We start from the raw sequence: 16629 nt of genomic DNA on the forward strand, positions 1-16629 counted from the left end.
CGGCCTTCTTCTGGGTCTGGTAGTTTTATATAATATGACGCGTAAACGTACCCAGACAACTTTTATGTTGACAGACTCTGGCCGCGGAAGCCTACGCAATTATATTACGGGTTTGTTTTTCACTCATGAAATTTAATGTGCTCTGCTATGTTGTTGAATGTACCTGACTTTTTTCTGTAGTAATGCAAGGGGTATTCGGAAAGTAAGTTCCGATCAGCCGCGAAATGGAAACCACTGCGAAAATCAGACCTGTTTTATTTGCAACAATTACCTACAACCTGCAGCTACTTATCTACATAGTCGCTGCTCCGACGTAGGCATTTGTCGTAGCGTTGTAACAACTTTCCAATACCCACGTCATAGAAGGCACTGGGTATTGAATCATGATTCACTACTGAGCGCGGGCCGGTGTGGCCGAGCGGTTCTAGGCACTATAGTCTGGAACCGCGCGACAGCTACGGTCGCAGGTTCGAATCCTGCCTCGGGCATGAATGTGTGTGATGTCCTTAGGTTAGTTAGGTTTAAGTATTTCTAAGTTCTAGGGGACTGATGACCTCAGATGTTAAGTCTCATAGTGCTGGGAGTCATTTTTTGAACTACTGAGCACAATGCGACGCCATTCATCAGCAGTCCAGGCTTCCGGGTCACGCCAGCACCCCAAACGCAGCCCTTTGTGTTGTGGTGTTAGCGGCAGCCTGTGTATCGGACCGTAATTCCTTAGACCTGTTGCCACTAGTCTGCGACCAGTGATGCGGGCTGATACAGAATGTTGTGGGCAGTCCATCAGCTGTTATCTAATGACAGACCCAAATGTGACGTGTTTACGAGGTGCCTGGTGCACGACACGTCGATTCTCCCTAGTAGTGGTCAGTCGTAGCCGACTCGAACGCCGGCCGGGGTGGCCGAGTGGTTCAAGGCGCTACAGTCCGGAACCGCGAGACCGCTACGGTCGCAGGTTCGAATCCTGCCTCGGGCATGGATGTGTGTGATGTCCTTAGGTTAGTTAGGTTTAAGTAGTTCTAAGTTCGAGGGAACTGATGATCTCAGAAGTTAAGTCCCATAGTGCTCAGGAGTTCTAAGTTCGAGGGAACTGATGATCTCAGAAGTTAAGTCCCATAGTGCTCAGAGCCATTTGAACCGACTTGAACATTGACGACAACAACGGCTGGCCTCATGTTCCCGTGCCGTCCAGCATGTGCCACAGTTACATCTGAATGACCCACAAGTGTGAATATTGTACGATACACCCAATGGACCAACTGGAGCACTACAATGAGGCCCCTTTCGAGGTGTGTAAGGTGCTGATAACGCTGTCTCACTCTAGCACGTGGTATCTCCGTGGTCTTCACTCAACATCTAACGCTGTTCTCGCCCATTATACACCCTACCAGACCCGAAAACAAAACCGAACACCAACCACACTAACGCAGTCTGGCGTCCGTTCTACCTATCACAGAGAACAGCGGCTCAAGTTATTTACATATCTGCCGTTAGTGTGTACGCGTACGAAGTTACGTTGACATTCGACCGTATCATCTGGGTGCCTGACCTTTTTTGTTAAGCAGTTTTTTTTACACTGTTCCTTAAACTCGGCTTATAATCAAATTGAGTATCGTCCCATCTGTGCGATTCGACTCGTGATTTCCTGTCAGAAACGTCACAGTTGGTAGTACTTGACGGGAAGTTATCCAGTGAAACTGAAGTGATATCTGTGGTTCGTCGGGGAAGTGTTATAATCCATCTGCTGCTCCTAGTCTGCATAAACGATTTAGGAGACAATCTGAGCAGCTCTCTTAGAGTGTTTGCAGAGGATGCTGTCTTTTACTTCTGATAAAGTCACCAGAAGATAAAACGAGTTACAAAATGGTCTGCACTGTGCATAAACTGGCTTTTGACCCTAAATAATAAAGAGTGTGAGGTCTGCTCATGTGTATTACAAAAATTTCCGTTACACTTCGATTACATGGTAAATAATACAAATTTAAAGCTGTTGATTCAACTAAATACGTAGAGATCACAATTACGAAAAACTTACATTGGACCATCACATAGAAAGAGTTGTGGGGAATTCGCACAAAAGACTGCGTTTTAATGGCAGAACAGTTAGAAGATGCAACAAATCTACTAAAGTGGCTGCCAACACTACGTTTGACCTTTCGCTTTTGGAGTACTGTTGTGCGGTTTGGGATTCTTACCGCATAGGATTAACGGAAGAGTTCGGAAACGTTCAAAGTTTGTTTTGTATAATCAGCGAATAAGGGAGAGAGTGTCAGGAATACAATATGCGCTGGGGTGGCAACCATCGAGACAAAGGTGTTTCTCGTTGCGGCGATATCTTTTCATGAAATTTCAATCACCAACTGTCTCCTCCGGATGCGAAAGTGTTCTGTTGACTCTCAGCAACATAGCGAGAAATCACCATCGTAATGAAATAAGAGGAATCACAGCTCGCGCGGAAAGATTTAAGTGTTTACCTTTACAGTGTGCACTGGAGAGTGGAGTGATCAAGAGATAGTCTGCCACACAGTTAAATGTCAATTACAAAATAGCCATGTAGATGTAGATGTTTAAGGGGCAATCAAATGACAGCGAGACAGATGGAAAAAAGTAAACCGTTTATTATTTCAAAAGCAGACGCCGTAGCTATTGATGCATTTATCCTACTGTGAAACAAGAGGGTCGATGCCTTCAAGGAAAAAGTTTACGTTTGGCTACGGAGAGATGACTGTACCCATGCGTGCGCCTCTTCGTCCAAAGCAAAGTGGCAATCACGAGTGTCTTTCTTCAGGGCCCCAAAAACATGGAAATCTCGTAGGGAGAGATAGTGAATGAATGGGGGATGGGTAAGGGCTCCCCAGCTAAATGTCTGCAGCGTATTCAAAACAACCTTAACAAAACGTGCGTCCGCTCATACCCTCCATACAGTCCCGATCTCTCCCCATGTGATTGCCATATTTTTGTGCCCTGAAGTAAAACATTCGTAGCCGGCGATTTATTGCCGACAAACAGGTGCACGCGTGGTTACAATCATGTTTGCGCAGGCAACCGAAAACATTTTTCCACGAAGTCATTGACCATTTTTTTCTGACAGTAAATTAATGTATTAACAGTTATGGCTATTATTTATGGAATAACGTGTATTTACTTTTTTCCATCTGTCTGCTTTACATTTGACTGCCCCTTATACATTGTGACGTGGATGTCAAAGAGAGAATAGCTTTTTGCAAAATGTTCTGGAACGAAACTAGAACAGCTGTTAGCATGAGTGGCATAAAAGTAGATATCTTAGGTGTTGCGAAACAACTCAGATCACTTAAGAACGACAAGTCTTCCGGTCCAGGTGGTATTCCAATCAGGTTCCTTTCAGAGTATGCACACACAATAGCACCTTTCTTAGCAATCATATACAACCGCTCACTTGACGAAAGATTTGTTCCTAAAGACTGGAAAGTAGCACAGGTCACACCAATATTCAAGAAGCGAAATAGGAGTAACCCACTGAATTACGGACGCATATCACTGACTTCAATTTGCAGTAGGATTTTGGAACATACACTGTACTCCAACATTATGAATCACCTTGAAGAAAATGACTTATTGATACATAATCAACACGGATTCAGAAAATATCGTTCTTGTGCAACACAGCTAGCTCTTTATTCCTATGAAGTAATGAGTGCTGTGGACAAGGGATCTCAGATCGATTCCATATTCCTAGATTTCCAGAAGGCTTTTGATACCGTTACTCACAAGCGACTATTAATCAAATTGCGTGCACATGGAGTATCGTCTCACTTGTGTGACTGGATTCGTGATTTCCTCTCAGAGAGGTCACAGTTCGTAGTGATAGACGGTAAATTATCGAGTAGAACAGAAGTGATATCTGGCTTTCCTCAAGGTAGTGTCATATGCCCTCTGCTGTTCCTGATTTACATAACTGATCTAGGTGACAATCTGAGCAGACCCCTTACATTGTTTGCAGATGACGCTGTAATTTACCGTCTAGTAAAACCATCAGACGATCAATGATAATTACAAAATTATCTAGAGAGAATTTCTGTATGGTGCGAAAAGTGGTTCAAATGGCTCTGAGCACTATGGGATTTAACTCCTGAGGTCATCAGTCTCCTAGAACTTAGAACTACTTAAACCTAACTAACCTAAGGACATCGCACACATCCATGCCCGAGGCAGGATTCGAACTGCGACCGTAGCGGTCGCGCGGTTCCAGACTGTAGCGCCTAGAACCGCTCGGCTACCCCGGACGGCTGCGAAAAGTGGCAATTGGCACTACACAAAGAAATATGCGAGGTCACATGGGTACTAAAAGAAATCCGATAAATTTTGGATATACGATAAATCGCACAAATTTAAGGGCTGTCAATTCGACTAAATACCTAGGAATTACAACTACGAGCAACTTAAATTGGAAAGACTACATACACAATTTTGTGGGGAACGCGAAACAAAGACTGCGCTTTGTTGGCAGAACACTTAGAAGATGCGACAAACCAACTAAAGAGACAGCCTACATTACACTTGTCCGTCATCTGCTGGAGTGTTGCTGCGTGGTATGGGATCCTTACCACGTAGGGTTGACGGACGACATCGAAAAAGTGCAAAGAAGGGCAGCTCGTTTCGTGTTATCGCGCAATAGGGGTGAGAGTGTCACTGATATGATACGCGAATTGGGGTGGCAGTCACTGAAACAAAGGCGGTTTCCTTTGCGGCGAGATCTATTTACGAAATTTCAATCACCAACTTTCTCTTCCAAATCTGAAATTATTTTGTTGACATCCACCTAGGTAAGGAGAAATGATCATCATAATAAAATAAGAGAAATCAGAGTTCGAACGGAAAGATTTAGGTGTTCCTTTTTCCCACGCGCCATTCGAGAGTAGAATGGTAGAGAAGTAGTATGAAAATGATTCGATGAACTGTCTGCCAGGCATTTAAGTTTGAATTGCAGAGTAACCATGTAGATGTAGATCACGAAATAAAATTCTCAAAATTAAAAAAATATTAAACGAAGAACTTTTACTGCCTAGACAATTAAAACGATGACTAGTTTCAGCTTTGTACAAAAACCATCTTTAGATCAAACGCCGGGTGATATAACTGAACAAAATCAATAGTGAACGGCATGCAAAATATGCATTCGTATTAAAAAATAATCAGACTAAGACAATACTGATGTTAAAAATGCAATCAACGGTGAACCAGGTCGTAACCCACACCGTTGTGAAACGCAAGTAAAAAAGGGGGAGGGGTCAGCTGTATAACTAAAATTCCACCAATCGTCTATTACGTGAAATTGATGCAGTCATTTTTGAAACGGCCTTACTCTAAATTCGAACAAAATGAGTGAAGAATGGTACCAGCTTCTAGAAACATAGACACACCTTTCTGCATGAAAACGGTCTTATTCCAGAAATTGTAAAAGTATTTTTGCGACATCGTTACACTGAAGTCATTTTTGAAAGAGCTTTACTCCTGGAAAAATACTCTCCCAATGGAAATCATATTCGCGTGCCGTCTGTCGAATACCTAATGCGCTATGATTTACGTTTCGCTTTTCATCGTTTAGGTCCTATGTTGAACGACACTGTTGAAAGAGTAGCTGCTGCGGAGCTTGTTCTACATAAACGCCGAGCTGGTAAGTTCTCCAGGAGCATAAAAATTACTGAGCAAGAATGAAAACATAGTGATTCACTTCTTGGTATTTGATTTGACTTCATGCAAAGGTTGCCACTGCCAAAACTGTCTATATAGGCTATATTTTATCTTCGGCAGTTATAGGTAAAAGTATTTAGTATACTTAAGATGTATATATAATATGTACCAGAAAATGCCAAAGAGCTAGATTTGTTTTCCGACGGTTTGAAATGGTTCAAATGGCTCTGAGCACTATGGGACTTAACTTCTGAGGTCATCAGTCCCCTAGAACTTAGAACTACTTAAACCTAAATAACCTAAGGACATCACACACATCCATGCCCGAGGCAGGATTCGAACCTGCGACCGTAGCGGTCGAGCGGATCCAGACTGTAGCGCCTAGAACCGCTCGGCCACTCCGGGCGGCCCGACGGTTGATTTGGGCAAAATAAGAATCATTTATCACTTTAATCTTCTCTATGTAGTGGCCAACATAGGAAAGGGCTGTTGTCGAACGAATCAAAATGTAGACATGTTCTAAAATACTACAAAATCGTGTTTCAACCATGTTTGTTTATGTATTTTGACCATCATAAGTAACAGTCAGGTACCATTGCTTTTGAATATAGAGCAGGATTACAGAAGTATACATTCGATCTTTAATTTCTGGAAGTGTCTGTTATTTTTAATTTTGAAAAGGCTTACACTGGAGCGGTGGTTATTAACAGGAACAAAAAGCAAGACCTTCAACGTTTACTTGATTGTATTTCGCATCAAAATAGATACCTCTTTGATGATTTCATGAAATAGCCTATATGTAACACTGCTACAGCTACTGTTGCAGGTGGTGATCAATGAAACAGTTTTGTACGTTGTATTGCAATATTGTAAAAAAATTAACAACTTAAAACATTGCTAAAAACGTAACTTGGTCAAGCTTATGCATTACTTTCTCAAGAAAAGGACCTCCTTCTAAGATTTTGGACATTTTTTTTCAAAGAGATTGAAAAACATAGCAATTACAGTAATGGCAAAATATCCATTTTATTATGGTCGTAGACATGTTACAATCCATATATTCACCCACAGAATGTTTCCCTTCGTTCCTGAAGACTGTGGAGTAAGGTCCTTTCAAAAACAACTGTATCAATTGTGAAACAGGCAATATAGTGAGAACTTTAAGCAACTGACACAAGAAATTAAAAACTGTGGTCTAGACAGTACAATTTTTTGTATAATTTTTTATAATTTTAACAATTAACTTTAAGACCGCTGTGCCCTTCCCTGATAATGTCAGGCTTCACTAACAAAATTCTTGTAACTTGCTTCTGTACTCTGAAAATAATCTCACTGTAAGTTGAGTTCCCCGAAAATGGATTCCATTACTCATTGGTGAGTGGAAATATACGGAATAAACTAATCTACTAATTTCTGAATCACCTACGACAGTAATCCTGCGTACTCCAAACTATAGGCGTTGGATTTTTCATTTAAGTTTGTGATCTGCCTGTAGTTCTACAAACTTAGTACTTTTTACTTCTTGTATTTCCCTTTGCCATTACACTATTTTAATAGCTTGTGGGGATCTGTCAGAAGCACTGAGCAGTAAGTAGTGAGTGCTGTGAACATTTAATGATAATCTTTTTTGCCTTGATCCATCTTTTGATGTTTTCGAATATTTCGCTACCTGCATTTTCAGTAAAGGGAATGGTACTACTTTTATTACTGTGATTATGTATCTAAAAAGTCTACACCTGAGCTACTACTCTTACTCGTTTATCTCACAAACAGTTTCGAATTCCTGTCGTTCCAAGTCACGCAGTACACGCTGGCAGCATGAGGTTTCAACACGAGCTGTCCAACGTGTTTACAAGTATTGGTGTACCGCCAGCAGCCTTGTAGCACAGTGCAAAACCACTGGTGGTAAAGAAATACTAACCGGCAGTGATGGTTGACCAATGTGACGTCTTTTCAAGAAAATCTCGTTTCAAACACAACAGGAATTGCTGTTGTCAGTAAACGGAGATTAGTCTAAATCCGTTTGAAAGAGAAAATTGCTAAGGCAAACAACTGAACGCACATTAAAGTTGCATGTCTTAAACGGGCACTGAGCGAGGTACCGAAGCGGTTAGCAGCACAATGGAGTCTCATTCGGGAGGACGACGGTTCAGACCCGTGTCGGGCCATCGTGACTTAGGTTTTCCGTGTTCCTTCTAAATCGCTCCAAGTAAATGCCGGGATCGTTCCTTTGAAAAGTGCACGGCCGATTTCCTTCTCCATCTTTATTCCGAGTTGGTGCTCCGTCTCTAGTGACTTCGATGTCGACGGGACGCTAAACCCCAATCTTCCTTCTTTCCTTATTTAAAGTATGCAAGGCACCGAACGCCGTAAATAGTCGTTTAACCCTTAAGTGTGTGAGTGTGAAGGGTTCGGTTCAGGCTGGAGACAGTTCTGTGTTGTTTTGGGGATTTTTATACCATTCGGTGGGCCCCCTCATATAGCCTACCGTGTACAAGAACCATCATACTCATTTCAACATTATCTGTGACCAAGTGTTTCCTTTTCTTCTACATGTGCGTGATAATTGTGGTATCACCGAGACGACGTGTGGCATCCCTGTTTAAGTCTTACGTGTACCAGAGCGATAAAATTGGAAACAGTGTCGTGTTGTGAAAATATGGTGAATTCTGAAATATGTATTGCAAATCTATTATTTTGTGCTTGATTTCAGAGCATAATTCAGTAGTTAAAATATTAATCTGCTTTGTTTCGTGTGGAGGACTCCTCTCCTGAATTATTAAGTAAATACATTAGTTTTTCTAACGGTCATAAGCTATTGTGATGACTCGGTGTTGTGTGCTGTCCTTAGGTTAGTAAGGTTTAAGTAGTTCTAAGTTCTAGGGGACTGATGACCATAGATGTTGAGTCCCATAGTGCTCAGAGCCATTTGAACCACCATAAGCTATTGCAGATCATTGTTGGGTCGCGACCATAAACCGCTAATAGCTTTATATCTATGTAATAATTTTCGAGCCTAGTGCTCAGGAATATTTTTTTGCGTATTAAATACTCTGACTTCGCTTGAAGAAATCTGGTAACAATGAATGTTTTATTAAAGACTTAACTTGAAGACAAATACAAAATAGATAATCGAAGTCAAGTTATTTTTCATTATGGATTCTCAAACAATAAAAATTATTTCATTACAATAATTTTTTATTACGTGAGTGTTTGTACTGGCAATCCCTCTCGATAGTGTATATTATATGTCGGTAAAACCTAAACAATTTCATACTGTTGACGTCATAGACGCGAGGCTTTACCGGACATATTCGTTAACAACATTTCATAATCTTTTCTCACGTAATGTCACATCTTTAACAGTGACAAACGCAAGACAATTTTCTGTGCTTTGTCGTTGTATTTATTCCAGTTGTTTTCACACGCCAAGCGGGAGCGACGAGCGTTTATGTAAATAATTGCAGGCAATTCCGGTAGCTTAACCACCGACCAAGTAAGATCAATACCATCATTCATTCTTAAATACTATTATATATATATATATATATATATATATATATATATATATATATATCAGATGAAAATATACAGTAAGAGAGGGAGGGTCACTATAGACGGCACACTTGTAGAGAGCGCAGAACATATACGTTACTGATTTGACAAACAGTCAAATGTCCTAAGGCATCTCTGCTGACCCGCTAAATTCTCTCTCTCTCTCTCTGGCTCTGAGCACTATGGGACTCAACTGCTGAGGTCATTAGTCCCCTAGAACTTAGAACTAGTTAAACCTAACTAACCTAAGGACATCACAAACATCCATGCCCGAGGCAGGATTCGAACCTGCGACCGTAGCGGTCTTGCGGTTCCAGACTGCAGCGCCTTTAACCGCACGGCCACTTCGGCCGGCCTCCCGCTAAATCGACCTATCTTAATCCAATAACAGGGTGTTGTAAAAAGGTACGGCCAAACTTTCAGGAAACATTCCTCACACACAGAGAAAGAAAATACGTTATGTGGACATGTGTCCGGAAACGCTTACTTTCCATGTTACAGCTCATTTTATTACTTCTCTTCAAATCACATTAATCATGGAATGGAAACACACAGCACAGAACGTACCAGCGTGACTTCAAACACTTTGTTACAGGAAATTATCAAAATGTCCTCCGTTAGCGAGGATACATGCATCCACCCTCCGTCGCATGGAATCCCAGATGCGCTGATGGAGCCCGTCCACAATACGAGCACAAAGAGCCTCTATATTTGGTACCGGGGTTGCGTAGACAAGAGCTTTCAAATGCCCCCATAAATGAAAGTCAAGAGGGTTGAGGTCAGGAGAGCGTGGAGGCCATGGAATTGGTCCGCCTCTACCAATCCATCGGTCACCGAATCTGATGTTGAGAAGCGTACGAACACTTCGACTGAAATGTGCAGGAGCTCCATCGTGCAGGAACGACATGTGTCGTACTTGTAAAGGCACATGTTCTAGCAGTACAGGTAGAGTATTCCGTATGAAATCATGATAACGTGCTCCATTGAGCGTAGGTGGAAAAACATGGGGCCCAATCAAGACATCACCAACAATGCCTGCCCAAACGTTCACAGAAACTCTGTGTTGATGACGTGATTGCACAATTGCGTGCGGATTCTCGTCTGCCCACACATGTTGATTGTGAAAATTTACAATTTGATCACGTTGGAATGAAGCCTCATTCGTAAAGAGAACATTTGCACTGAAATGAGGAGTGACACATTGTTGGATGAACCATTCGCAGAAGTGTACCCATGGAGGCCAATCAGCTGCTGATAGTGCCTGCACACGCTGTACATGGTACGGAAACAACTGGTTCTTCCGTAGCACTCTCCATACAGTGACGTGGTCAACGTTACCTTGTACAGCAGCAACGTCTCTGACGCTGACAATAGGGTTATCGTCAACTGCACGAAGAATTGCCTCGTCCATTGCAGGTGTCCTCGTCGTTCTAGGTCTTCCCCTGTCGCGAGTCATAGGGTGGAATGTTCCGTGCTCCCTAAGACGCCGATAAATTGCTTCGAACGTCTTCCTTTCGGGACACCTTCGTTCTGGAAATCTGTCTCGATACAAACGTACCGCGCCACGGTTATTGCCCCGTGCTAATCCATACATCAAATGGGCATCTGCCAACTCCGCATTTGTAAACATTGCACTGACTGCAAAACCACGTTCGTGACGAACACTAACCTGTTGATGCTACGTACTGATGTGCTTGATGCTAGTACTGTAGATCAATGAGTCGCATGTCAACACAAGCACCGAAGTCAGCTTCACCTTCCTTCAATTGGGCCAACTGGCTGTGAATCGAGGAAGTAGAGTAGATACTGACGAAACTAAAATGAGCTCTAACATGGAAACTAAGCGTTTCCGGACACACGTCCACATAACATCTTTTCTTTATTTGTGTCTGAGGAATGTTTCTTGAAAGTTTGGCCGTACCTTTTTGTAACACCCTGTATAGGTACGGATCTATGAATGAGCGAGCGGTTTTATACATTTGCTAGATATGGAGCTATTGTATCAGCATGCTATGAAGGGAATCTGACTGGTATACAATCTGCACCGGAGGCCTTGCCTTCATTAAGCGGATAATTGAGGACGTAGGTTGCAAGTGCTACTCTGAGATGAAGAGGTTAGCACAGGAGAGGAATTCCCGGTGGGTCCCATCAAACCAGTCAGAAGACTGAAGACTCACAAAAGCTGCAGTGCGTGGTACTCACGGTAGTAACTGGAGAAGGCGCTGACGGACGCGTTGGTGTAGTTCTGTATGGCCGCGTCGCTCAGCTGCGGCCCGTCCGACCTCATGTACAGCAGCCGCGCCATGTTCAGCGTCTGGAACAGCCGAACCACTCAGCAGACACTCTCACTGGTACACGGCTAAAAGAGCGTGGTAACGAATGCCGCGCAATGTGTTGCCGGTGTCGCTGCTCACAATTGTCTTTACCCCTTGTTCAGTTTCAGTTATAGATTGTTGTTGTTGTTGTGGTCTTCAGTCCTGAGACTGGCTTGATGTATCTCTCCATGCTACTCTATCCTGTGCAAGCTTCTTCATCTCCCAGTACCTACTGCAACCTACATCCTTCTGAATCTGTTTAGTGTATTCATCTCTTGGTCTGCCTCTACGATTTTTACCCTCCGCACTGCCCTCCAATACTAAATTTGTGAGCCCTTGATGCCTAAGAACATGTCCTACCAACCGATCCCTTCTTCTAGTCAAGTTGTGCCACAAACTTCTTTTCTCCCCAATCTTATTCAATACCTCCTCATTAGTTATATGATCTACCCATCCAATCTTCAGCATTCATCTATAGCACCACATTTCGAAAGCTTCTATTCTCTTCTTGTCCAAACTATTTATCGTCCACGTTTCACTTCCATACATGGCTACGCTCCATCCAAATACTTTCAGGAACGACTTCCTGACACTTAAATCTATACTCGATATTAACAAATTTCTCTCTCTTAAGGAAGGCGGCTGCAGCCTGTACAGTATTGGCTTTGGTTTGGTAGTCAAGGCCGTGCATTTAAAAATGTAAGATCCAAACTATTTAACCTTGCGCAAATTTAAATAACTTATAATTTATGGAAAACAAGGGCCTGTATTCAGTTATTGCTGAAGGAAGTGCTATAGAATGCGCCTTTGACCAGAGGTGGATGGGGCGTGGGATGAATTTCATTTATGAAAAGCCTGAATACAGTTACGTGTAAAAATGAACCTTTACTGACTTATACAACCCAACTAAAAACATTTGTGAACGTAATCAAATGTGACGATGGCTTGTCCTACTTAACATGTTATAACATCTGACAATGAGTCTCTTATCAATCGTGACGGCTGTTTCCAGTTGAATTCGGCATGGAATGCAATCGTCGGAAACCTTCGTGTCCTCCGTTGCCGGCGTAGTTATGTGATGAAACCGCGAGAAGACAATCGAAGTGATGTCGATGCGGCGAGTTTCCACCACGGAGGGCGTACAACGCCAAGTGACGCCACCACGCAAATGCCGGAGGGGCTTTAAATACCAGAGCTCAGGGAGTTTTCGCCAGTATCACCTCAAGATGGCCAGCAGACTCTGCACCGAAATATTGTGACAGGAAGTTACAAACACCCGGCAGTTCGCACGAAATTTTGTGGAACAATATGTACGCCAGGAGGGTTTTCAATCTCACATAATGTTTGGTATTCTATAAAGCGATAGTTGAAAGGCCCATTTTTCTTCGCGGAAAATCGTTACCTGGACATGCTTCAGCAGTTAGTTCCTGCTAAGACACATGGGAGAGCTACAGCCGACCATCATCTTCCAGCATGATGATGCTACAGGGTGACAGGTGGATTGGTCGTGATGGTCCGGTCACATGACACCCGCCGCTGTCCAAGTTTCACGCCATTAAACGTCTTTTCATGGGGTTCCGTCAAGCGTGGCGTAATCATAATACCAGTCAATGACATTGCTACCCTTCGTGCACGAATCAAAGCCGCAATCATAACTGTTGATTCTGCAACAATGACCCGCACACGGACTGTATTCAGTTATCTCCTTCGTGATCTACGAGTGACAAGAGGGGCAAACACTAGGACTGTGGCATAACAGAAAAAAACTTTAAGAGCTGCTAAATGCTTTACGACAAGCCGAAATCCGCTAGCTAATTTTTTGAAGTTACAGTCGAGCTTTATGGAGACTCTGTATGCTTGCAAAGAACGTTTAGCCACACTACGCTAGACTCTGACGAGGAGAACTCGACAAGTGCCATAGCCTGATTTCTCAGAAACTTCGCTCGGTGGAGGAAGAGTCAAAATAAGTGAACACGTGTCTCGGGATATATGCGGATACTCGACCGTTCCCGAGAAAATGACGATCAAAGTTTTTGACATATTGTAGGTATCTTTCAGTGCACTTTACTGTCAGCGAAATGGTGGCGCAGTGGCTAGGGTTGCGGTTCCTCATTTTTGTGTCCCGTTGTTTTCATATACACTCCTGGAAATGGAAAAAAGAACACATTGACACCGGTGTGTCAGACCCACCATACTTGCTCCGGACACTGCGAGAGGGCTGTACAAGCAATGATCACACGCACGGCACAGCGGACACACCAGGAACCGCGGTGTTGACCGTCGAATGGCGCTAGCTGCGCAGCATTTGTGCACCGCCGCCGTCAGTGTCAGCCAGTTTTCCGTGGCATACGGAGCTCCATCGCAGTCTTTAACACTGGTAGCATGCCGCGACAGCGTGGACGTGAACCGTATGTGCAGTTGACGGACTTTGAGCGAGGGCGTATAGTGGGCATGCGGGAGGCCGGGTGGACGTACCGCCGAATTGCTCAACACGTGGGGCGTGAGGTCTCCACAGTACATCGATGTTGTCGCCAGTGGTCGGCGGAAGGTGCACGTGCCCGTCGACCTGGGACCGGACCGCAGCGACGCACGGATGCACGCCAAGACCGTAGGATCCTACGCAGTGCCGTAGGGGACCGCACCGCCACTTCCCAGCAAATTAGGGACACTGTTGCTCCTGGGGTATCGGCGAGGACCATTCGCAACCGTCTCCATGAAGCTGGGCTACGGTCCCGCACACCGTTAGGCCGTCTTCCGCTCACGCCCCAACATCGTGCAGCCCGCCTCCAGTGGTGTCGCGACAGGCGTGAATGGAGGGACGAATGGAGACGTGTCGTCTTCAGCGATGAGAGTCGCTTCTGCCTTGGTGCCAATGATGGTCGTATGCGTGTTTGGCGCCGTGCAGGTGAGCGCCACAATCAGGACTGCATACGACCGAGGCACACAGGGCCAACACCCGGCATCATGGTGTGGGGAGCGATCTCCTACACTGGCCGTACACCACTGGTGATCGTCGAGGGGACACTGAATAGTGCACGGTACATCCAAACCGTCATCGAACCCATCGTTCTACCATTCCTAGACCGGCAGGGGAACTTGCTGTTCCAACAGGACAATGCACGTCCGCATGTATCCCGTGCCACCCAACGTGCTCTAGAAGGTGTAAGTCAACTACCCTGGCCAGCAAGATCTCCGGATCTGTCCCCCATTGAGCATGTTTGGGACTGGATGAAGCGTCGTCTCACGCGTTCTGCACGTCCAGCACGAACGCTGGTCCAACTGAGGCTCCAGGTGGAAATGGCATGGCAAGCCGTTCCACAGGACTACATCCAGCATCTCTACGATCGTCTCCATGGGAGAATAGCAGCCTGCATTGCTGCGAAAGGTGGATATACACTGTACTAGTGCCGACATTGTGCATGCTCTGTTGCCTGTGCCTATGTGCCTGTGGTTCTGTCAGTGTGATCATGTGATGTATCTGACCCCAGGAATGTGTCAATAAAGTTTCCCCTTCCTGGGACAATGAATTCACGGTGTTCTTATTTCAATTTCCAGGAGTGTATATTGTTTGATGTTATTTTTTTAATCTATCTGCCCGTGTCTGTAAAAGGTTACTAGAGGAATGTTATTGTCAGGTTAGAGGTTACGAGGGCTTTATATTAATTGAAAAATTACAACTGGGTTTCACAATAAGTGTCATACATTTATTATGTAACGTATGTGTGAATGTTATTTTCAAGGGCTATAATATTTTTGAGTTCTCATATTCTTATACACACATCAAAAAATTTTGCATCACCCCAGTTCCCAGAACTCCTGAAGATAGACGTTGACTGTGGATATTGTATCACAGACACAGTCCCTTTGACTGTTCAGAGATGTCACTAAACCCGCCCAAAGAAGTAAACAACCATGCATGAGCAGCGGCTATTAGACGGAGGGGGTCCGACAGCCGATCAGTTCCAGTCAGTCCACCAGAAAGGAGGTACACAGCTCGAGTTGTCTGTAGTTCAACCATGCCTAGACGGTCAATACAGAGGTTCGATCGCGTCCGCATTGTTACTTTGTGCCAGGAAAGGCTATCAACAAGGGATGTGTCCAGGCGTCTCGGAGTGAACCGAAGCGATATTGTTCGGACATGACGGAGATACAGAGGACAGGAACTGTGGAACATATGCCTCTCTCAGGCCGCCCAAGGGTCACTACTGCAGTGGATGACCGCTATCTAAGGATTCTGGCTCGGAGGATCCTTGACAGCAACGACACCATGTTGAATAATGCTTTTCGTGCAGCCACAGGACGTCGTGTTACGACTCAAACTGTGCGCAATAGGCTGCATGATGCACAACTTCCGACGTCCATGGCGAGGTCCGTCTTTGCAACCACGACACCATGCAGCGCGGTACAGATGGGCCCAACAACATGCCGAATGGACCACTCAGGACTGGCATTACCTTCTCTTCACCGATGAGTGTCGCATGAGCCTTCAACCAGACAACCCGGTCACGCTGAACGCCTTAGACACACTGTCCAGCGGGTGCAGCAAGATGGAGGTTCCCTGCTGTTTTGGGGTGGTATTATGTGGAGCCGTTGTACGCCGCTGGTGGTAATGGAAGGCGCCGTGACGGCTGTACCATACGTGAATGCCATCCTCTGACCGATAGCGCAACCATATCGGCAGCATATTGGCGAGGAATTCGTCTTCATCGACGACAATTCTCGCTCCCATCTTGCACATCTTGTGAATGACTTCCTTCAGAATAACGACATCGCTCGACCAGAGTGTCCAGCATGTTCTCCAGGCATGAATTCTATCGCACATGCCTGGGATGGATTGAAAAGGGCTGTTTATGGGCTAGGCAACGGCTTTACTGCAATGGTAACACCGGTTCCCGTCAGACCACCGAAGTTAAGCGCTGTCGGGTGTGGCCGGCACTTGGATGAGTGACCATCCGGGCCGCCATGCGCTGTTGGCATTTTTCGGGTTGCACTCAGCCTCGTGATGCCAATTGAGGAGCTACTCGACTGAATAGTAGCGGCTCCGGTCAAAGAAAACCATCGTACCGACCGGCCGACCGGGACAGCG

General features: G+C 44.6%; 1 protein-coding gene across 1 annotated transcript in view; it reads right to left on the bottom strand.

The window, feature by feature from the left end:
* Positions 1 to 16629, bottom strand: part of LOC124776109 — a 195504-nt gene that overhangs the window by 43750 nt on the left and 135125 nt on the right. The window contains exon 8 of the mRNA XM_047250950.1: positions 11431 to 11542. Within this exon, the coding sequence (XP_047106906.1) occupies positions 11431 to 11542 (112 nt within the window). The remainder of the gene's footprint in view (positions 1 to 11430; positions 11543 to 16629) is intronic.

The sequence above is a fragment of the Schistocerca piceifrons genome, chromosome 2 (genome assembly GCF_021461385.2).
Source record: "Schistocerca piceifrons isolate TAMUIC-IGC-003096 chromosome 2, iqSchPice1.1, whole genome shotgun sequence".
NCBI classification, from domain to species: Eukaryota; Metazoa; Arthropoda; class Insecta; order Orthoptera; family Acrididae; genus Schistocerca; species Schistocerca piceifrons.